General features: G+C 31.0%; 5 protein-coding genes across 10 annotated transcripts; 3 read left to right on the plus strand and 2 right to left on the minus strand.

Moving 5' to 3' along the window:
* The first annotated feature begins 679 nt into the window (after window positions 1–679).
* LOC125071394 (gustatory and odorant receptor 24) lies at window positions 680–3,155 on the plus strand. Its single transcript, XM_047681617.1, has 5 exons — window positions 680–1,213; window positions 1,382–1,639; window positions 1,719–1,997; window positions 2,628–2,789; window positions 2,866–3,155. The coding sequence occupies exons 1-5, from the start codon at window positions 680–682 to the stop codon at window positions 3,064–3,066; spliced, it is 1,434 nt and encodes a 477-aa protein (XP_047537573.1). The 3' UTR covers window positions 3,067–3,155.
* A 1,239-nt stretch (window positions 3,156–4,394) lies between these two features.
* On the plus strand, window positions 4,395–7,421 carry LOC125071281 (hsp90 co-chaperone Cdc37). Its single transcript, XM_047681455.1, has 5 exons — window positions 4,395–4,587; window positions 4,760–5,326; window positions 5,475–5,590; window positions 6,447–6,636; window positions 6,795–7,421. The coding sequence occupies exons 1-5, from the start codon at window positions 4,555–4,557 to the stop codon at window positions 7,014–7,016; spliced, it is 1,128 nt and encodes a 375-aa protein (XP_047537411.1). The 5' UTR covers window positions 4,395–4,554; the 3' UTR covers window positions 7,017–7,421.
* A 1,700-nt stretch (window positions 7,422–9,121) lies between these two features.
* LOC125071474 (regulator of gene activity) lies at window positions 9,122–15,778 on the minus strand. 6 transcript variants are annotated; one of them, XM_047681733.1, is made up of 9 exons: window positions 15,649–15,778; window positions 13,965–14,237; window positions 12,943–13,123; window positions 12,467–12,637; window positions 11,903–11,935; window positions 11,118–11,322; window positions 10,586–10,750; window positions 9,597–9,732; window positions 9,122–9,248 (listed from the first exon to the last, which is right to left on the minus strand). In XM_047681733.1, exons 1-9 carry the CDS (start codon window positions 15,685–15,687, stop codon window positions 9,174–9,176), a joined length of 1,278 nt encoding a protein of 425 aa, XP_047537689.1. In that variant the 5' UTR covers window positions 15,688–15,778; the 3' UTR covers window positions 9,122–9,173. The 6 variants fall into 6 exon arrangements, with proteins under 6 accessions (XP_047537689.1, XP_047537691.1, XP_047537692.1 ...); XM_047681735.1 differs by lacking the exon at window positions 15,649–15,778 and adding an exon at window positions 14,975–15,288; XM_047681736.1 differs by lacking the exon at window positions 15,649–15,778 and adding an exon at window positions 14,889–15,288.
* A 453-nt stretch (window positions 15,779–16,231) lies between these two features.
* On the plus strand, window positions 16,232–19,334 carry LOC125071412 (V-type proton ATPase subunit E). Its single transcript, XM_047681644.1, has 5 exons — window positions 16,232–16,393; window positions 16,593–16,768; window positions 17,588–17,756; window positions 18,067–18,261; window positions 18,362–19,334. The coding sequence occupies exons 1-5, from the start codon at window positions 16,361–16,363 to the stop codon at window positions 18,467–18,469; spliced, it is 681 nt and encodes a 226-aa protein (XP_047537600.1). The 5' UTR covers window positions 16,232–16,360; the 3' UTR covers window positions 18,470–19,334.
* A 630-nt stretch (window positions 19,335–19,964) lies between these two features.
* LOC125071368 (pseudouridine-5'-phosphatase-like) lies at window positions 19,965–21,566 on the minus strand. The gene is made up of 4 exons (XM_047681585.1): window positions 21,317–21,566; window positions 21,013–21,231; window positions 20,449–20,684; window positions 19,965–20,331 (listed from the first exon to the last, which is right to left on the minus strand). Exons 1-4 carry the CDS (start codon window positions 21,366–21,368, stop codon window positions 20,152–20,154), a joined length of 687 nt encoding a protein of 228 aa, XP_047537541.1. The 5' UTR covers window positions 21,369–21,566; the 3' UTR covers window positions 19,965–20,151.
* Window positions 21,567–24,611: the final 3,045 nt, after the last annotated feature.

Genomic DNA, 24,611 nt, shown 5'->3' on the forward strand with positions numbered 1-24,611 from the left:
CGGGTTGGCGGAATACACATGTGGCTGAATTTCGTTGAAATTAGACACATGCAGGTTTCCTCACGATGTTTTCCTTCACCGCCGAGCACGAGATGAATTATAAACACAAATTAAGCACATGAAATTTCAGTGGTGCCTGCCTGGGTTTGAACCTGAAATCATCGGTTAAGATGCACGCGTTCTAACCACTGGGCCATCTCTTATATCCTCTTTAATTTTACTGCCAAAGCTAAAATAAATATTTCGATAACAATATAGAAGCCATTTTTTCGAGAATATATTAATAAAATAATAATTAATTTCAGGATCTTGGCTAATTATATTACATCAATTCAAAAATAATTCGAAAATGAATTTCACGAAAACATCATTTATTATTTATATGAAGTATAATTGAAAACTTTCTCAATTGTAATAAACAAATAGTAAATATACATCACCTTCAAGTTCTTTTACAAGGTAACGCTCAAGGTGAAGAACGCAAGTTTAAACCGGTCATTAAAACGCTTAGGTAGTACAATCAACTTGTCAAGTATGAAATATTACAAGCAAACCTAGCCAGGTGCCGACCATTACGACTTTCCTTCCCGTACAATTCATTTCGTTTTGGTCACTTCCATTGTCCATTATCGCGAGCTTACAATAAGTAACCCAAAAATACGTCTGATAAATTTCCGAAATGTCTTTATTCAAGAGTAATACTCTTTACCCCAAAACAATGTCTATCCCTAATGGTTTTGCGACACAAATTGCGGATAAACCGAAAAATAAAATTATATTTCTCGACGTTACGCCACCACAGACGCCGCATTTTATATCTACGTCCAGTAACTCTATAGTACCGATACATGATAATTTGATTGCCCCACAAATCAATAAGGATATTATTTACGAAAATATTAAACCAGTATTTACGGTTTTGCGTATGATGGGTGTTCTGCCGCTGACGAGGCCTTCTCCAGGTCTTAATCATTTTCAAATCGCATCACCTTCAATGTTGTACTCAATTATTTGCTACGTCTGCCTCGTTGGTTACGTGCTTTATCTGTCTCTAAACAAAGTCCAAATATTGCGTACTGCTGAAGGTAAATTCGAGGAAGCCGTCATTGAATATCTTTTTACCGTCTATCTTTTTCCCATGTTAGTCGTTCCCATAATATGGTATGAAACAAGGAAGATAGCCGGTATTCTAAATGGATGGGTTGATTTTGAGGTACGTATCTTTATTACCTATATTTATTTTTCTCTATACGCTACACGAAATATGTGTATAAAAAACAAGAACGATCTAATTATAACATATATTAAATTGAACTGAAAGATTTATTTTAATTAAGCCGTTAAAATAAAAAATGTGTTCTAATCTCGTTATCTGTTTCAGGTATGCTATAAAAAACTATCTGGCCGCATCCTGCCTGTGAAATTATACAGGAAAGCACTAGCAATAGCTGTAATCATTCCTATACTATCAACGAGTTCCGTGATCATTACTCATATGACTATGGTACATTTTAAACTTATGCAAATATTACCATACATTTTTCTCGAAATTTTAACTTATATCCTCGGAGGATATTGGTATCTCTTATGTGAAATATTAAGTGTATGCGCTAGCATTCTTGCTGAAGATTTTCAACAAGTAAGTACACATCAAACAAAAATATATTTTTTATTAAAAACAATGTAATTAGAAGTATTGAAAAACTCTATGTTTCTAGGCCCTTCGTCATGTTGGACCAGCAGGAAAAGTAGCAGAATATCGCGCACTTTGGTTGCGATTAAGCAAACTTGCACGCGATACTGGCATCGCTAATTGCTACACATTTACATTTGTGAATCTGTACCTCTTTCTTATTATAACCTTATCGATATATGGCCTTCTTAGTCAAATATCAGAAGGTTTTGGTACTAAAGACATAGGCTTGGCAGTAACAGCCTGCTGTAGTATTTTTCTTCTATTTTTTATCTGTGACGAAGCCCACTATGCCTCTCATAATGTAAGTAACCAAAAATACAACAAAAATAATAATATCTGGACTTTCTTGATAAATTCGTACAAATTATATACATTTAATTTTAATAACATAAAACTAGTTTTTGTATTTTTGCCAAAAAACATTTGAAAACAGCATATCAGTCTCTATTTCAAGACTGTCAAAACTCAGATCCGTTATTATTCATCTGGACAGTAAAATATCCCATATTTTATATTATGATGCGCAATCAAAACTTCTTAATCGACATAATTTATACAATTTATGTCGTAGTTGTTTATTTGTTAAAACTTATACAAATCTAATTTGGAAAAAATGTTTTATCGCGCAATAATTTAGATACGTCCTACTCTTTCTTTTATTAGAGATAGCGCACAAAAATAGCTGTCCAATGAGAGTAAATTCAAAGTTGATCGAATAATATACATAATTATAATAAATTATATTGTGTACTAACTACATTAGTACGTCAGATGTTTTGTGAAATCACAATAAAAACATGGACGAATAAACAATTAACACGAGCGAACATGTTCATGGTTATTGTGTTCATAAAATAATTAATACATTAAATCTTTAATTTCCTATTAATTATTATATAGTCAATTTTATCTTATTGACTTTCACACGCAGGTGCGAACAAATTTTCAAAAGAAATTATTGATGGTGGAACTTTCATGGATGAATACGGACGCTCAAACCGAAGTGAACATGTTTCTGCGTGCAACCGAAATGAATCCATCTCAAATAAGCCTTGGTGGTTTCTTTGATGTCAACAGACATCTTTTCAAATCAGTAATATGATTGATATATAACTTTTGCGGAATATAGCTTAGATTAAAGATCATAAAATGTGTTCTTATTTTTACAGCTTTTAGCGACGATGGTGACGTATCTCGTTGTACTACTACAATTCCAAATTAGCATTCCAGATGACAACCAAAGACAAATGGAAACAGATGACGTTACAATTCCAGTAAATGAGACGTTCGTAGCTGAAACAACTAAAATGACTACAACTCTAGCTACTACGATACTGACGACTCTAGCTAAAAGAAAAAAGAAACACTGAACCACTTTTTTAATTATGTATATGTCGTCTACAATTATTTTAACATTATCTTTAGAAATGTCAAATAAAGAGTAAGCCTACCTAACGATAGAGTACCTAGCGATACACCAGTATTATCTAGTATCTTAGTTAATTTAAATTAAATAAATCTGATATATGTGTATAACATTTCGATTTTCAATACAAGATTTAACATCTAATATATATAGATATTATACATGCAGTAATGTACAAAAATTATCAGCGTTTTATGTCCTCTTTTGTTTTAACCCTCTTTTCCTCCTATTTCATAAATTTCCATTCCTTCGTCGCTACAAAAAAATACTTTTTAAAACATTACTATCTCGCTCTTACAAATGTTTTTGGTCAAAACTTTTAAAAAAGACACTTAGGTAATTTACGGATATAGTTTAAAATTTTCAAAAAAAAAGTATGTAATCGGTAGCAAGAAAGCATAACAAAATATAAGTGACGGGTCTATATACCAATCGAATTTCCAGCTGATTGGACCACTTTTTATGTCATTCTCCAGTCATTCCAAGTAGTTTCATAAACTTGTATTGCCTGCAAAAAAACAAGAAGGTTTTCGAATCCGTCGGAAATTTTTAATATAGTTATATTATATACATATTAGTAATTTAGAGCTAACTTACTTAACTATATTAATACAAAAATATAATATCGCTCAATATGTTCACAATCACGTGTAATTACATGTACATGTAATAATATATGCTGATACTTTTATTTATACATTTTATCCTGTGCAAAACACTATTATGTATTTTTTTTAATGCGATTTTGAGAATAATCAGGTATTTTAGAGTTAATAGTGATTGAATGGTTAAACATCCTATATAAAATATATTTAATTTTAGTCCAAGTTCAAGCCTAAGGTATCATTAGTAATACCATATCGATGAAGTGCACATCACATATTGCAAGATGAGAAGATGACAAAGTCAAATTGCAAGTAAATAAAAACTCAAAGCTGATTAGATTATAATCTCATCTTCTTTAATCATTGGTTTAGTAAAGTTATAGAAATAATGTATCTCATTTATTTTCACTAATAATAACAAAAACATAATGATGTTTCATTATATAGCACCTAACTAGTTGCCAACTTTTAAAGATTACATATGTTCTAAATATTGTTTAACTATCCAATTATAGAAAAAAATACCTTTTGTCATGATTTTATTAAAAGTTATTCGTTAAATATTGCAAAAAAATAATTGAAAAAGAAGATCAAAATCGGATAAAGGATTTTAACGTTCCATTTCAACACTCGAGATGACTCTAATATCTGACATCTGTGCGCCAGCACTCAACAGAATATTCCGGATAAACCGAATGTCAATTGTCAAATAAATATTTTATGGCATTCCTGACCAATCTAGAAAACGCCTTTTCCTGCCGCTTTATTTTGTTTTAACTAAGAATTATTTAATATTTGAGTATTTAATAAGAAGTTCTACATCAATAATGGTGGACTACAGTAAATGGAAAGATATTGAGGTTAGTACAACATTTAATTGTGTTTGTATAAAAATAAGTGTAACTTTCATTGAAAACTATCGAGTAAAAGACAACAAACCTATCTCAATATTTTGCTTTTATTATTCTGAAAATATATTAATCTATATAGAAGTAGATAGCGCTTTTGACTGAGAAATAATGTCATTTTTAGATATCAGATGATGAAGATGAAACTCATCCGAACATCGACACTCCGTCTTTGTTCCGCTGGCGGCACCAAGCCCGAGTGGAACGTATGGAGGAAAGAAGGCGCGAGAAAGAGGAACACGAGCAACGAAAAGCCGAAAATATTAGAAAACTAGCTGAAACAAAAAAGAAAATCGCGGAAGCATCTACAAACAGCACTGACCTTGACTCTTTGAAGAAGGCTCTCGCGGATCTCGAAAAAGAGGAAAGAGAGATTAAAGCAAAAGAAGATGATTTGAAAAAGAAAGAGAAGAAAACTCCCTGGAATGTAGACACTATCAGTGAACCAGGTTTTACTAAAACAATAATAAACGCAAAAGCTACACGGCCGAAGGACGAAAACCTAACTGAAGAAGAGAAGGAAGCAAAAATGAAAAAGTTTATAAAGGATAATGAGAGTTTTTTGAAGCAGTTTGGTATGTTGCGACGTTATGATGACTCGAAGCAGTTCCTTCAGACACATAGTCAATTAGTATGTGAAGAAACAGCTAACTATCTTGTTATTTGGTGTATAAACTTGGAAATGGAAGAGGTATGTAGTATAATATATATGATAGTGGCTTCTGCTATTAGTATTAAGAAACTTTCGATTATAATTCAAAGTTAAGAACTACAACATTGTTTTTCTAGTATTTTTCTTTGCATAGTTTATTTTTATTTACTCATGTGTTTTCTTTTAGAAACATGACCTAATGGCTCATGTAGCGCACCAAACTATCTGTATGCAGTATATATTGGAGTTGTCTAAGCAATTGGATGTTGATCCAAGAGCCTGTGTGGGCTCGTTTTTCTCCAGGTATGCATTTTCACTTTATTATACTAAATAATTCCTAATACTTTTTTTAGATTAATAAATAATTACATAATTTTATTTGTAATAAATATATTATCAAACAAATGAAAACTACTTCTTAACTCTTATGAAAAAATAAAAGCCTATAAATATCTCATCATTGGGCTAAACTTAGCCAAACCTACTCTCTCTCTTTTTTAGGACAATGTTTAGAGCTTATTCCCCCACAGTGCTCTAAAGCAGATTGATTGGTACTCATGTGACAGTTTTTTCTACACGTGTTCATGTTTCCTCATGATCTTATCCAAGCATTAAATAAACCTACAATAATATATATTTTTTAGTATGCAAAAAAGTATATATTACATTATAAAAATAACAGCCTATAAATGACCCACTGCTGGCCTAAAGCCTCCGCCCCCCCTTTGAGAAAAAGGTTTGGATCTAATGCCACAATACTGTTCCAATGTGAATTACATGTGTGGCTGAATTTCATTGATATTAGATGCCTTCCTCACAATGTTTTCCTTCACAGTCAAGTATGAGATGAATTATAAATACAAATTAAGAATATAGAAATACAGTGCTTGCCTGGATTTGAACCTGCAATTATTGATTAAGTTGCATGCATAAGAGCAGAGTTGGCGTAGTGGTTCTAGGCCAACTCGGCTCTTATACACTATGATATGATATATCTTGATCTATATTATGATTAACGATAAAAAGACACTTCTGTGAAAAACATCTCTATCAACTATGTTTTAATATTTATTTTATTATTTAAATTTATTTATTATTTGATTTACTTTTATCTATCTCTGTCTCATTTTTGCATTCAAATTACTTATTTTTAAAACAGAATTCAAGTGGCTGAAAAAACATACAAAGACTCCTTTGATGATGAGCTGGAACAATTTAAAGCCAGAATTAAGAAGAGAGCGGCAGAGAAGATTCAAGAGGCAATTCGTGAGCAGGAAGAGGAGGAAAGAAAGGCAAGGCTTGGACCAGGAGGGTTAGACCCCGTTGAAGTTTATGAAGAGCTCCCTGATGTATGTATTATAATTAGTATTTTAAATATTGACACTAGTTGATAAATTATTAAATAATTATAAGGATTAAATAATAGGTAACATATTTCCCACTGCATAGTGAAATAATAATTAAAACAATTCATTTACTAAAAATGTATTAAATAAAACTATTTCAGGAATTGAAAAAATGCTTTGATGCACAAGATGTTCCATTGCTTCAAGCAACCATTGCTAAAATGCCAGAACAGGAGGCTGTTTATTACATGAAGAGATGTGTAGATGCTGGTTTGTGGGTTCCCGGAAAGAATGATGAAGAAGCAACAATGAAAGACAATTCATCACCCACTGAGCAGAAAAAAGATGAACCCCCTTCGATTAGCACTGAAGATTTAGACTGATTAGTATTATATAATTTCTCAAGGCATTTCAGTTTTAATACACACAAAAATAATATTCTCACATTATTCTAACTGCAGTGCTATACTAGATTCTAAGAAACTATTATCTAGGTCTAAAACGAAATTAATTCCATTGTAGAGATCCAGGTGATGATCAGACATTTGATCATTTAGAGTACAAGTACTAACTTACCTTGATATAAAAATCTGCTTTATATTTAGTAGTCAGATTTGCACAGAGAGTTTATTATCAATTTTTTTAATTATTTTAGTAGCGTTATAAGCTAGAATTACTTTCTGTCAATCTGCTACATAGTGAACAAGAACACCACAACTGTGTTATTAGTTATGTACATAACAATGCTGAATATGAACAATAAAGAGTTTATTATGCCTGATATTTTACCAATTTGTTTTATTGAACCACTGCTCCTTCTAATGAAATACACTATAACCATATAAAGAAATGAGGAGTGCAATTATATAGAATTAGATATATATAGATTTAAATTTGGGTAAATTTATATTAAGGTCAAGTTGCATTGTTACAGACAGTTGCACCTGTTTTTGCAGCAAAAGTTCATGTGTTCTTAAATATTCATTCGAATGATAGTGTAAAAGACCAAAGAAATTTTTTTTTAATGTATATCAAGTACCCAAAGTAACTTACATATTATATCTGAATAAAGATTAATACTGAATCGTAAGTAAATTTTTATTAATTTTATAATCGATTGAAATAGAATATACCTTAAACAGAAACGAACTTTGTTTTGTAATATTTATAGATTCTAGTAGTTTTTTCCAAACTCGACGATTCAGATCGTCATGTTACATAATCGTATTAAATGCATCACCGGTTTGGAATGTAGATTCTGCTGAAAAGAACTGGCAAGAATCTCAATAGTTACTCTTTTCCAACTAAGCTATGTTAATCAAATCAATAAAATATATAAACTCAAATGGAGCGCAGAACACTGGCGTACAGGCGTATAGGAATGGTGTTTCCGACCCTCCTACGTTAGGTAGGAGCAGCCCAGATACAACTAAATCATACTAGACAAGCAATACGTATGTCAAAATTTTCTAATCAAAATTACACTGAAGCTTCTAATCTAATGTTTCTAATCATGGGGTAACGTGAAAACTACACATTTAGTATTTAGTTATCGTATATCCGTGATAATGTACTGCTTACATAGTCATAATTAGTTATTTTTTGTACAATATCACAAATACTTAAATATAATAAGAAAGATCATTTATATATACTACAAATAGAAAAAGACCTAAAATTGAACCTTATGGTACATTAATTTTTAGCACAGATTCAGAAGACTATTCCATGAATAAAAACTCTTTGACTTAAGTCTGAAGCAATGAAATCAAGAACTTTTAGCTTTAATTCGATCCAAATGTTTTACATATTATAAACAATAAGTATATCAACAAAATTGATATATATGTTTATGAATAAAAAAATACTTACAAGCTTTTTTTAATTTTCTACCTGGCTATTATATGAATGTTGATAGTAAGTATTGATATCTTCACCTTGGAGTTAATAAGAAGTTCAGTGAAAGTATTCATTTTTAAATAAACCGTATTAATTATCAGCCCTAAAAGTCTAGTTTCGTTAGTTTTGTTGTTGAGGTGCTTTATATACATCAAAATGGATCTTGCATGTCAAAGGCAGCATGTTAACGAAAACCTTGGTAATACCAATTGCAGCACCACGTCGGGACTTGCCTCGGCTGCCGCTTCGAGATTGGGTTTCTACACTATTATATAGCTGATATGCAGCAAGTGCTGAGCAACTATTAGAAAACCCATCGAAAACCTTTCGTTTTATTTTTATAACAATAAAAACTTTTAGCGCATACAACGAAACAGCACATCTGTCGCATATACGGGTGACTTCAAAAATACATTTCTTTCCTTAATCATGTGACTGTCGAGGCGAAAGTACAGTCAACAGAACTACATCATATTTTTTAGAATAATAAAAATAAACTATACCACCGTTCATTGTAGATATAAGAATCTGAAAGTTTGCTCGCTAAAGGCGCGTTCATAATGAACAGGTTTAAATAAAAATACGTTAGTTTAACTTGTACTTTTATATAACAAAACTACAATAGGTGAGGCGCGGGTCCGCTACGTGAGCACGTGCGGCGGCAGCTGCGGTCGGCCCTCGAGCTTGCTGTAGTCTAAGTGGAATTCTTTCGCCACCTGCAAAATATAAAGGTTGAATTTAACTATGGAGTTATTAATTCACTATCATTATACTAATAATAGTCAACGGGTTTAATAGTCAAATGATATCCAAGGCGTAAATGAAACCTATATTAGTAGGAAGTATTTGCAGCTTAAGCTTATTACAGATTAAAGGCGGTAGACAACACAGTAAACACAGAAATCTAAAAACCAAATTATGACGATATTTTCGATTTTGAAGTCACTATTGTTTACTTAAAAATACCTTATTTGTTATTTATTTATTTTGCTTAGTTCAGCTCTGATATTATATGAGTTTATACTAATATTAATAAATAATAATAATAATCTCAAATCGTTTACCTTGCGCCAATTGTGCGCGTCGAAGAAGTAGTAGGTGCCGCGCTCGTAGGTGGATGTCTTCTCCACCATGGGCATGCCGGGCGCTTGAGAGATCCACACCTTCTCCTCCATGTGATACCGCCATTCACGGTTGTATCTGATACAACAATTCGTTTTTGTTAAGCGATAACCGAAAGTTATCTTCCAACTAAATACAGTCGTCATGTTAGTTACGTTTCATATTTGCCTCACTGAGCACCATTTTCGTCACCGTTCTTTCTCCAAAAATATTTCTCTAAATTTTGTAATGAATTTCCGAAAAAAAATGATTTTGAAGTAAAATAAGTGGAAATAAGTAGTTAAGTGTAATAGTGTTGTGTTATAAATAAGGATAAACTCTTACTCTTGCAGAATATAGCTGAGTTATTAACAAATCGCATGAAATACGAAAAATCTAAGGTTTGTTTATTCCTTCCATTGAAATACGCTATACATATATTATATTATACATATATTTGACAGTATGCCAGAAGGCTGTTAGAGCAGGATCAGTGTCGGAGGACACTCTAGTAAATATTCAATAATATTTAGAGGTTTTTTGATATTAAATTAATATTAAAAATTAATTTTAATATAATTAGAATTGTAATTAATAATTAATAACAAGGTAATAGTATCTATAGTGGAAAACAATACAACATATATTATCTATTCCAACCACATAAAGACAAAACACAAATAAACAACTTTGTAGATCGAATTGACGAGATATCAATGGTCGAGGGTTGGAAAATCTATGATATTCATAATAAATATCGACGGAGCTATTCCTTCATTGGAATACGCTATAAACATCCATTAATTTAAGACTTGAATGTAACCTAAGATAGAGGTAGCCCATAGAGTGGAATTTTAAAGCAAAGATAATATTAATCTCATTTCAGATATATAACATGTGGTTCACATAAAAAATCGAATTCTTATTAATAAATTAATTAAGATACACTTACAATTCGGCCGCGGCTGCTATTTGCAGAACGTCGCCCACGAAGCAGTAAAAAAGGTAGAATAACAGATCCTCTTTATATCGACTAAGTCGTAATGGTGCCAGCTTTTCTCTGATAGAACCGTTTATCAGATACTCGGGGGGCACGTGGTAGTCCATGTCTTGTGGTCTAAATAATTTAAAAAAAAATTTTGATGAAAATAACATTCAGGTGTGACCAAGAGTCCTCAAAGTAGATATGTATGACACACACACAATTCCACACTAAATCATTCCTTTATACATTGATCATGAACACACCAATTTGGAAGAACCAACGACAATTACTTACAACCCAAGAAAGTAATGTAATTATTATTGATCATATATAAAAAATAGATTGAGAGCTTTTTCTCGTGGTGAATAGAATAGAAGCAATTATTTATGAAGATATCTTATGTATATTTATAATCTTTGGAATGTATTTTTGATACAATTTTTATATGTCATTGGTTACTTCATATTTAAGTTTACTTTTAAAACTTAGAGAATCTCACCTGCAAGGCGTATCCGCCCACGGGCCAGCAAAAGTAAGGTATAAATTGTCCGGTGAGTTGAGATTGAGGCCTAATGCAGTGAGATCTTGCCCCAACGCTAACGACACCAGACTAGGGTCGGATTCTGCTGCCCTGATGAAGGTCAGAAGTCCCACTATACCAAACTGGTTTGGTATCATTGTCTCTGGTATGTTCGTCACTTTGCCTGAAAACATAGTACTCATTAATTATATATTCCCAGCAACATAGAGCGTGCTGCTTTGAACAGTTCAAGTAGTCAAGTGATATTTAGTGAAATAAATAAATTTAAAGGTGGATTATGATTTTTGATTAATATCTTATATACTTTTATGCTATTTGCTAATTCACTTCAATTAAATGGGCGAGTTGTTTTTCACTAGCCTATTTAACCCCAGAGCTCTAAACTTTACACCAAAGAACAACGTAACACAGTTCAATAGTTTTCAAGCACCCAGTCACACAAAATACAAAAACAAACTTTTTTTTAATTATTTCAACATTCTAGTTCGTATAATTACTTATTAATCTTATATGCATAAAACAGGAACTATTAAACTAAACATTTTTATGTAGCTATATAAAAAGTCTTACTAACAATAAGATTGATTAATATACAGATAAATCAATACTACATATTCTACCTTAAACAATGCTAACATAGATATAAAGTTCACAATTAATATTATCAAATTACAGGCTACAAGAAAAAGGATGAATGAAAAGTACTGTACAATGTCTTATCCAGTATAAATATTTATACACACCATAGTATTCCGTATGTGCTCCTTGACTGATGACTTGGGGGAAAAAAGAAATTGCATGTTGTTATTAAAAAATCTATTTGTCAACTACATGATTTAATTGTAAATTATAAACACATGCATATTCTATAAAAAAAATTAACCATTAAATTGACACCAAGTACGTCATATTTCTAAAAGAAACTAGAATAAGATTATTTTAATGGTTGAATTAGCATTATGTGGGGAGCTTAATTTTTTAACACCAATAGCTGTTAATATATTTCTAGCACATACTTGCAAATAATAAAATAGCCGTGAAATAATGTTTAACTAACTTTTAAATTTCAGATTAAAATAAAGATATAATTAATAATTGAGTATTCTATGGGGCAACATTAAGCATTTGTAAATATTTTTCTCATTGTTTTATATAAAAATTGTGTTCCACATTAGTAGCATTGTGTTGTAAGATGAAAACCATTCAAATTAATGTAATTCCAGGTAACCACAAAACGTTACTATGTGAGCAAAGCTTATAACGGTAACTTTTCCACCCAAAATACACAGAAAAATATATAGGCTTACCATCCGGTGATGTCTGTATGCCTTTCCGTGATGGTTTGTCGGGTGCATGCGCGTAGTCCGCGGGCGGCGCGGGCGCATGCGTGCCCGCAGACGTGCCCGGGAGCGCGGGGAAGTCCTCGGACGACATCGTGAACTCAGACTGCTCAGAGGTAGGCTGCTTCACCATACCCACTAGTGGAGGAATGTGATTTTGAGTTTGTCGTGGTGATATATTCTGATGTGTTTAACGTGTACAATAGATACATATTATTTTTGTCTCATGTGAAGGGGAGTTATTTGTAAAAAATATGTACATAAATGTGTTCACACCAAAAGTAGTCATAATGACTATCGACTATCTTTTATTATGGACCCATAATGGAAAAGTATTTATTTCCTAAGCTACGTTTCAGGGTATACTTAGTTTTGATTGTAAAGTTTAGAGCCGGGCTTCAGTTAACTTGTGCTACTAAATACGACATGCAGCTCGGACTCACCGTAAGGCTTAGAGCCGGGCGGCGGCGGCGCGGCGGCGGGCGCCTGGTCGCCGGCGCCCCGCGCCGTCAGCGACGGGAACTCGCTGAGGTCCAACAGCGGCGGCGTCGACGTGTCCCCGCCCTCGCCGAACACCGAATGGTAGTTCCCCGCGTTGAACCTCGACAGATTCGCCATACTCGACTATACATACCACACCGACCGTGTCACTATCGTAGTTTTGATTTCGTTAAATAAACATATTGGCGATTTATAATGTTTATTTATTCAAAACGATTATTATATAATTACATTTTGAAGGAATTGATATAGTATAGGAAATTAAATAATTTACAATATTCATATTATTGAATTTTGTACAATTATTTCTGTATTTTAAATTTTATTAAATACTGTCAGAACTTGTAAATTCAAATATATGTTAAATGCAAACAACAAATCTAAATCTAATCATTTATATACAAAAGTAAAATAAACTCACAATTTATAGGTATGAAACATTACAAAGCAATTATCTTCGTATAAATGGAATAGACATTTTAAATTTTAAAATTAGCTGTACATTTAGCAAGCATGTTTTTCTTTTATAATTTGCACACGAAACAAAATCTTCAACAAAGCTGCTAACTCAAAAAATGTTTTTGCTAATACAAATATATATTCTGCATGTCCTAATTGCCTTTTTAAAATGAAGTCATTTTATTCATAACATACATGTTTACTTGCTAAATTGCTGAATTACAGAATAACTAGAATGAGTTGATGATCTAAACCAATATAATGTTGCTTAGCTTTCATTTTAGAGATCCACATTTACTTGATGTTAAGAATCTTATTTTAAAAAAAAAGAACACATTTTTTTACTTATTTTAAAATTGATCAGATTTTATATATTTAATCAGACTTTTCACTGTAAAGTTTTGATAATAAGGTAACAATAATAACATACCATTAGTTAGCCTAGTTTACTAGAAGTAAGTAACTAACTACTACAAACCTTCATAAAAACAAGTAATTGTCTCACCATTGAATTTGAGTTGGCTTGTGACAGTGGTGTTGCCATTGGTACTCTACGGTCAGCAAATGCTCTTTGTCCAAATAATGTAGATCTAGAGGCCATGGAGGGAGGAGCTCCTCCAGGCATAGCCGTGGAACCCCGTCCAGGTGACAGGGCACCACCAAATGTTGGTGTCACATGCCCTGATACACCACCGACCAATCCTGAACCAACTCTGCCTCCAACACCGCCACTAGCTAGGCTTCTAGGCGCTTGTTGGAAATTCAAGTTTGCCATAACCTGTAATTTGATATTATTACATTAATTTAATTAAAGCTAAATAATATTTAACCTAAAACTGAGTATATGCACTCTACATATCACTTCAAAAATTATTATTAACATGTTTGATAACAAACAAAGGTTACTTGTCAGTTATCTTAATACTAATAAAGCATTATAAATGTTGCAATAATATATTAATTCCACTACTGTACATGATTATAATAAATAGTAACATCACTGTTACTATTTCTACAATACTAACATTTCATATTGGTTAGTCTGTTTGTTTCCAATACTCGAAACTTTAAAATTTCTTCACACATTAATTCTGACCTAACAAATATGAAAAAATATATTAAATGTCACTTAAATATCACCATAATTAAATTCATTTTGAAGTATTACGTCAATTATACTATCATTCGTGACTTATTCAATACACATGATATTTTATTTATTAAAATTAACCTCTAATGTGTAAAGAAGATGAAAAAGTTAGCATCGATATCATCCAGTTCCAGCTTCAAATTGATGGTAGCTATGAGCTGAATAAGCTTGTAGACACTATTTAAGTCATTCCTGATGAGAAAACCTCAGAATGTCTTTCTAATAGAGATAATTATGATAAGAGCAGTCAATAATAACAAATAAAGTAGGTATACATACATCAAGATGGTTATTTATTCGTCTGTCAAACAATGGCGACTGGAAGACGTTCTAATTTCAGTTCTTTATAAATAAATGGTATTTACCTAATATATTAAATTCAGTCCTTGTTTCACTATTTTAATAACCAAAAGGTTGTTTCATAATCAAGTTTTTTCAAGCGAAATAAATAAATTCACTCGACGAAATAAACAAAAGTTTGTTGACTGTTCAATTTCTCTGCATTTAGAATTTTATTCACCAACTATTAAGTATTTTTAATACAGCCTTTCCATGAAACACTGCTATAAAATGCTTAAAACTGTGTACATCTTTACGTAGCTAAAATAAATTATAACAATTTCACTCGGATTTGTCGAACGCCACATTACCCTAAACAACTGGCGGCCATATTGTTAAAAGCGGAAACAGTTAATTTTACCAAATACACTACCTAATTATTTACCAAAATCTACATTAAACGTATGTAATACAATATGACTTCTAATAATGATAGGTTCTATTGATTTTTATATGTCTTTATGAAGTTTCTATTTTTAAAGTAAAAGCATTTTTACAATATTAAGGAATTGCATTGATTAAATCAAAATGATCACGATCTAAGGGTTATTGTATTAAAGAATATAATTTCAAATTAGGGTAAATTCGACAGCATGTTGCATTTTAATCACTAAATTATACTGTCATATAAAACGGAAATTGGAACAAACTAAAATATATTTTAACATAATTATTATGCAAATTGATCCTATTTACGAACCTTAGGAGGAGTATTACTTTTATTTAATCGCTTTTTCATATTGTTTTATTAACATTGTAAACTTCTTCCTCTTAGTTTTAAATTTCATTAATTTGAAATAAAAGTTAACCATTAAATTAACACCTACCGTATAAAGTATACGTTACCGTAGAATTGCTTAGACTTTTTTTTAAGTTTTAGAAGTACCTCCAAATAATAAATGCTATACATATTATGTAAGTACAACGATGCTAATTAAAATAATAAAAAATATGCAATAAGAATCAAGTTTATTTTAGTTATTACAGTTAAAAATTAGTAACATTCTAAACGTAAATTTTATAAATTGTTTATTAGAGAAAAGCAGCTAAGCAAATAAAAAGGCTCGTAAAAAATAACTATGCCTATCCAAGTATCTAGCCAGTCTGGCTTAAATAAACTATTCCTTGCATCGATCCACAGTAAACATAGTATCTACTATAAATGGATCTTGTGAATATGAAAAATATTCTTATATTTTATATATTTTAGTATGATAGTTGAAAAAAATCGATTGTCTATGGTTTTTAATGGAGATTACATGTCAGCAATGGCAACATTAATGATCATATGATTGTTCAATGCAAAAGCACGTCTGATAGGCGTCGACTTACTTCAACTAGCCAGTTTTTTAATTTCTGGCTCAATATCGGCCGTTTTTCGTGTTAGTGGTGTTAAAAAATAACTATCAGCCATGGCGCTCAGCGATGCAGATGTTCAAAAACAGGTATAAATATCAATAAAGTAAACAGTATTTTATACATTTTTACACGTCGTAATTAGACATGAAATTTGTCAGAATGATTGATCCACGGGTTCCGATGTTTTATGCTATCTTTAATTCTAGAAAATACTACTTTATTTTTATAAATATGACCTATACGAGGTGTATTTTAGTCAAATTTTGTTTTTTTTTTTCTTATTAGATCAAACATATGATGGCCTTCATCGAACAAGAGGCTAATGAAAAGGCCGAAGAAATCGATGCAAAGGCTGAAGAGGAGTTCAATATTGAAAAAGGCCGTCTTGTTCAACAACAGCGGCTTAAGATCATGGAATACTATGAAAAGAAGGAAAAACAAGTTGAACTTCAAAAAAAGATGTAGGTTTAGATGATTGTGAATACCATCCACTTCAATATGTTCTAAGTGCAAATTAAAGTAATTATTAAATTATGAGACTGATGTCAAAGCAACAAAAAATTTGAAATTAGATTAGTTAATACTGTGGATTTAGACTTGCTAATCAATACTAATACAAATTCTTAGTCATAACTGGTTTCCTCGGTCATCAATTTTAATTTTTTTCTCAAAAAGCAACTAATTTCATCCCTTTTGGTATGAGGTTACATGCTTCGTTTAGTCACATGCAAGCATTCATTTATTATATAAGGGAAATCTATGTTTGAATTTGTTTTTATCCTCTTCTATAAAGAAGGTTTTATGTTTATTTGATATAGATGAAATGAGATTTCAATTAATTATAGTTTTTTAAAATCTATGAATAATTGAGATAAATTGATTATTAATGCCTAATAAGAATATCAATAGAAAATTGTAGTGCAACTAGTAATATATAGATTCCTCTCATGGTGGTTACTATTCTATATTCCATAGATTTAGAACTCTTTAATCTTATCTTAGAGATAACAAGTCATCTATGTAGATGAAAAATTTATGACATATGTTTAAGAATTCATTTTAGGAAGTAAACTTCCTAATATGTACTAAACAATATGTAGCTAAAAACACGGCCTAAACATCTCAAAAAAAGCACAAAAATCATGACATGTAACCATTCATTGTAAGAAATGGCGTGTGACTGTTTTACATAATTTTTAATTAACTGGTATATACTAATATATTCTGCCTAATTATTATAATTTTCAAATTGGTTATATTCATTGAGATCTAATTTGCAGCAATTCTTCGAACATGCTGAACCAAGCTCGTCTGAAGGTACTCAAAGTACGTGAAGACCATGTACGCAATGTACTTGACGAGGCCCGCAAGCGTCTGGCTGAGGTCCCAAGTGACACAAAGCTGTACTCTGATCTTCTTGTAACACTCATTGTTCAGGCTCTCTTCCAGGTAAAATAAAAATTCCATTAAATTTAATCAAGTAAATAATACTTTGTGTAATTGTTAATTATTAAAACACTTATTTATTAAGTAAATTAATACTTCAACCAGATTTATAGTATATTTTATAGTAGTATTGCTCTTCATAACTGATAAATATATGAAATGTGGAGTATGTATGTCATTAATTACATTAATTACCTGATATTTTAATTATTTATTCAATAAAAATATTGTCTTGTTAATTTTAACATTATTTAATAAATTTCATAAAGATGGAATTGTAAGTACTTGTTGAATCATATATTACTTTTTATAGCTCATAGAACCTGCAGTGATCATCCGTGTCAGACAGGCAGACAAGAGCCTTGTGGAATCTCTCTTTGGTAGGGCTCAGCAGGACTACAAAGCCAAGATAAAGAAGGATACACAGCTCAAAGTGGATCCAGACAATTATCTGTCTGCAGACACTTGTGGAGGTATTGAGCTCATTGCAGCCAAGGGTCGCATTAAGGTAATTAGAAATTGATTATTTTGTCACATAATGATGATATACATTCATCAAAGAGATCTAGTTTTACTCTTATCTTATCTATTTTCTGTGTGTTTTGTAGATTTGCAACACCCTGGAGTCTCGCTTAGAGCTCATTGCCCAGCAGCTGCTGCCAGAGATCCGTACAGCTCTGTTTGGACGCAACCCTAACCGTAAATTCACTGATTAAACAGTTTATTGGAGACCTCTATATCCACTTGTTATAACTAACAATTTATTTAAATTTTCTTAGAACTAAAATAATGTTACAATAAGTGTTTTCCTTTGCCTAATTAATTATATATTATATAATAATGCGTACAATTTTATCGCTGTTTAGAATATATTCTGATTAATGACACAGTTAAGTCGCCAGAACGTGTTAAATATGTGTGGTCATGTGATTTTACTGATGCCTGGTCCTGTATCTTATAAATGAATCATTTCAATTGTTACTGTACATTAGTTTCGCCTAATAGTTCTCAAAAAAAAAAAATTTTATTATAGCAATTCATTCATAGCCCAATGTCTATGTATTTAGAGGATGTAGTATAGGATTTGAAACAATGTATTAAGAATACTTTACTATATACATAATCTATATTCTATACATAGATTTTTAAAACTGAAGCATCTTATAACCTTCCTTCTACATGCAGTATTATCAGCACTAGATTTGCTGAGGCTTTATAGTTCAACAACTGAATTTTATTTTATGTTTTAAAATGTTAAATTACAGATCAATATTGAAATATTTTTAATTATTAAATGTATTAATAAATAAAGTTTTAGGAATTATTGATGACTGTAAGATTTTGGTTTGACAGCAGCATCCTATGCTGTGCCTACTTAAATCGATGTAAAGATTTGACTGGTTGCAGTGTAGTGTCATACTGTAATCTTGCAGTCGCCCATCACATTCCTACTTTGTTTTGTCCTGGCAAATATTTTGTTTTGGCTCGCTTTCGAATATAAATTGCTAAAATTTGCTATGTATGTCTCCCATTATGGCACTGTTAAAATTCTTATGTAAATATATAGATGTGTTAAAAGTATAGTCTTTTATTTATTCCCCTAGTTATAAGTTATTGTGGTGATACCTAATACCGAAAAGCTAACAAAGCTTTTTTTAATTAAACCTCACCTTGCGAAATACTATAAAATAACCTAGAAAAAACAACAAATATATTGACTTTCAAGTCCATATTCTAAACTGGTACAGTATATAGTAAGTGCATAAATAAATTATATATCAGGGATGTAATGGGGCTCCGTAACCGAAACTATCAGATATCTGAAATAAAAATCTATATCTATCTATTTGTTTTTGCATAGATAAAGAGAGTAGCTAATTTTATTTTAATATTAGATTTTTTCTATTATTATACCCAATACTAAATAATAGCCTATCTTTTACAATCTAATATCCGTAACCGAAACTAACCGAAATAATTTCGTATACGTATGTGAAACCGATAAAATATTTTTTATATATCCGTATCTATATCCAGATCTGAAACGACATATCTCTAGCATCCTTGTTATATTCACATATAGTGCTTCATTATCATTTGGCAATAAACTATGGTTCAAAATATTACAATTTTTGTAATAAACAACGAAATAATCTCGAAGATAAAAAAATCAGATCAATCGGAGGTATGGGGTTTTTAAAACAACAACCCTGAACAAAAGTATATTTTTTTACTAATTTTTTTGTGTAAATCTCATAAAGTTAGATTGTCTACTTGTTTATTGATTTCACAAAATATACATATAATATCTCTATGTAACCTTTCCAATACCATTTATAAAGTTATGGAGTCATTATAAATTCTATCTAATTTTTCTAAGCTTATTTTGGTTTATTGTTTAATCTTCAAAAGGTGGTAGTCCAAATATTTCTGGTTTAAAGTGCTCTAAGCTTTGTAAGACAATAGTGGCTTCTTCTGTCAGACTCTTGTCTACTCGGGGATCAGGAACCATAACAACTTGCATGCCAGCTGCCCTTGCTGCCTTTACACCATTAACAGCATCCTCAAAGACTAGGCACTAGAATTAAAATGATTATTTTAACAAATGATGACAAAATTATATAGAATTATAGAAGAAGATAAATATATATTTTTTAAGCTTATGGTGATGGTTTCATTAAAAAGTTCTAAATACCTGCTCAGCTTGAGGTTTTTCTGGAAATTTTGAAGCAGCTACTAAAAATATGTCTGGGTGTGGCTTTCCCTTTTTAACATTGGGATCTGAAGAGCCAAATGTTTTGTATGGAAGTAAAGAAAATAATGCTTGGTGGTGCTTATCAACTTTCAAATGATAGCTTTCTTCACTTGAACTGGTTGCCAGTCCTAGTGGTATACCTTTATTATGTAAATGCTCAATAAGTCTCTTTGCACCTGAAATTATTATTAATATATTTAATTTTTATTTTCAATAAACTATACACATAATTGAAATAAAACTAGTTTTTAACGGATTTAATCGCGTATATTAATTATTTTATTTTAACATCCCGACGTTTCGAGCACTTTGCAGTGTGCGTGACCACGAGGCTAGTTTTATTTCAATGTGTAATAATCGCGAAAATCTAAGACAACACTATACACATAAATTAACGGAATGTGACTAATGTAGACTATACTAAGTATCTAAAAGTTATTTGTGCAAGTGCATATAACATCTATGTATAATGAACATATTATTATTTTTTTTATAATTTGTTACCTGGCATAACATTTGTATCTGGAAACAACACTTCAAACTGTTTTTTACTTTCATGTATGAATTCTTCTGGCGTTATTGGTAATTCCAGCTCAGAAACAATTGTTTGTGCTGTCTCATGGGCTTGAGATCCCATTAATTTTAATTTTAAATTAAATGTGTAATCTTTACCATATTGTGAAACAATGTTCTGAAATGCTACCGTGTATAAATCCTCAGTATCTGAAAATCATTCATTGTATGAATAAAATCGTAACTTCAGTTGAGATAGTTATTTTTCTTCTATTTATAAATAACAATAACATACTTAATAATAAGCCATCCATATCAAACAGAACATGTGTTACTGGTTTAGTCATGATTAAAAGGAAATTATTTTACTTTGACCTTTTTCAAGAAATTAGAACAACAATTTTTGATTAAATGTACAACTGATATTTAAATGACACTTTCAATATTGGATAGTATATAATAGCTTATGCATAGACTTTAGACTATAAAATAGTAAAATACAAATCTACTTCTAATAATGACTATCATCATATCATGTGAAATTGACAATGAAAATGACAACTGGCGTTGTTTTGACTTTTCAAATTGCCCTCAATCAAGAATAGGCTATTTGAAAATAGGCTATTTACGAAAGTTGAAAATAATAATTAATTTATACAAAAATACATAAATAAAAATGTTTTTTTTTTAAACGTTTTTCACGTGACACAAAACGCTCCCGATTGGTCGGCTTTATGATGACGTCACTTGCTTGTTAACCTCGTTTGCCTGCTGTATGTGGGTTATATGCGCCACAGATTACAATACAGGCAAGTGACGTCGACGACCCCATTGCAGCGCCATATTGTCAAAGAAGCATTTTCATTTTAAATATGGCATTTTTAATTTTATATTTTTCAGCAAATATGTACTTGAAATAAAAAAAAACTACTTTTACTGGGTTCCTTAACCTATACTAAATAATACAAAATGGATTTTATATTATTTAGTAGAGGAGGAAACTAGTCGAATAGCGTATTGAATTGAATTAAATAATTACGACAAGTAGGCAATATAACATGTTTATATTATATTAAAAAACAGAAAACAGAAGGTGTCTACGAGTAAGTGTACCTACTTCTTAATTCAAACTAAATTTAGATCATAAAATTTATATCCTGTACCTATTCTACTGTAGATATCGAATAGATTATAATAAAATTAATCATATTAGTTAGATTAAAACATTAAATTTTTTTTATACATAAAAGTATTGTGATTATTTTAAAAAAGTGTTTAAAGCTTGTTCATATAAATGAACGAAAGATTTCATTCACACCAGTAGATCGCTGGTTCAAAGCTCAGTTTAGTCAAATGGTTTGGCTATTAATTATTCGATTCTGTCTATAGGTAAATTTAAAAATTATGTTAAAAAAAATAAAAGGCGCTTAGGACTCCATCACAAGTTCGCCTGATTACGCATTCTATCGCAAGTGCATATATTCAGATTAACATATTACAAGAAATTATAAAACTTCTTTATGTTCAAGATTTTTTTACTTTCTTTTAATTAAAATACCAATTCAATAATATATATATACATATTTGTTACACGAGGTAGGCAGTTAGTAATATGCTCGAGCGATTCTGTAATGCCGCGTAAGAGACCCACAGGCCCACCATTTTGTGTCATATAGAGTAGGTATTTTATACTGTTAATATAGTTTAAAGTAACTTTTTTATTTGTTCGGTATTTTTGAAATATCATCATCAGGTCACCGCCACCGTCCAGTAGGTACTTATTTTAAATAATTTAGTTTGTTAGTTTAAAACAATCTAAGACGGAAGTGGAAGAACATTATATATCTACTCTTTATAAATATGATGAAAATATGAATCTTGTGATTTACGCGTTATAACTTTATCACAGATTCAAGTATGTCTGTCTGTAAAAAGTATGTATGTCTGCGATAAAGATGACATGATATGTATAAATATTAACATATAAAGTAAAAAAATCTTCATATTAATTCATTGACATGTAATTGTTTGTACTAATTATAATCAGTCAAATCAAAATATACTTTATTCAAGTAGGCTTTTACAAGCACTTTTGAATCGTCATTTAACAAACTAAGTACATTAATTGAACTATATTAAGTGAAGCTACCACCGGTTCGGAATGTAAATTCTACCGAGAAGAATCGGCAAACTCAGTAGTATTTTTTTTTCAACATCTAAAAATACAGTCATGGTAGTTAAATATAATTATATAGGTATGTAATATATCCTGCCTGGAAGTCAACAAGCATTAACTCATTAACTTGTATTATTAACTTGTATCGAATAATATGCCTTCTTTACCAATGTATTTTTTATAAATGATTTGAATTTATGAAACGGTAAAGTTATAAATGTAGGTATGTGGAATTTTATTATAGAAACAGATACGTTGCCCCAAGAAGGATTTATTGACTTTACGGAGTCGGAAACTTGGCGTTATAAGCTTATCCTTACTTCTTGTGCACATACAGTGATTATCTCTGATTTTATCAAAGTGATCAATGTTACTGTGAATATATATAATATTGTTGTAAATATATTGTGACGTAACAGTGAGTATTCCTTCTTTGTTAATAACATCCCGAAGAGATTCTCTAGGTCCAAGATTATAAATAGACCGGATTGCTCTCTTTTGCAAAATAAAAACAGATTCAATATCTACAGCATTACCCCAAAGTAATATGCCATATGACATAATACTATGACAATAACCAAAATATACTCCACGAGCGGTATCAATATTAGTTAGCTGTCTATTAGAAATGGTAGGTACCTGTAATAAGGTATAACTGTTATAATTTCTAGGATTTAAAAAAAACAGAAGTGAGAGAAGATATGACATAAGCTTTGAACGAAAAAAGGTAATAAAATTAACTAAAACATTTACTCTCTTAATCGTTGTTTATTTGGTGTTCTTTAATAATCTAAAACATCATAATACACGAAGTTCTAGCTAACCTACTGAATAAAGTACAATTTATTTTTTATATATATATATATTTATATATTGTGTATATTATACGTATGTATAATTTGTATCTATCAAAATTGTCATTTTGTCCCTGGCTCAACAGAAATTATACGATGTCTGCATAAAATGTCTTGAAGTAGACAAGAAATTATATCCTTTCTTCCACTTAAAATATAAAGTAAAAATGTAAAAACGAGAGCACTACGCACTCGTTTTTACATGAGTACATATTGTATAATTTCATTAAAAAGTTTAATTTTATCATACATAAAATTAATAAAGCATTTTTTAATAAAATTATATAACCTATATGCGTAACGACGAATTGGTTGAGGTTGGCTAAGGAAGCAATGCTGAGGGCGCAGTAGTTGCTTCGCAGCCGGCGCAAGTTCAGCCAGCGGGTACCATATACCACCCATTCGCCCTTACAGGCGACAAGACTCGAGGAGGCTCCAGAAAATCTCGCAGTCTCGAGATTGTTCAAAGAAATAGAGGCGGAACCAGTGGGCCAATATCGGCCGTAATCAGTTTCGAGCACTGCCGCCTCCAAGTGTGCCGAAGACACGAACGGGGAGAG

The sequence above is a fragment of the Vanessa atalanta genome, chromosome 19, assembly GCF_905147765.1.
Source record: "Vanessa atalanta chromosome 19, ilVanAtal1.2, whole genome shotgun sequence".
Taxonomy (NCBI): Eukaryota; Metazoa; Arthropoda; class Insecta; order Lepidoptera; family Nymphalidae; genus Vanessa; species Vanessa atalanta.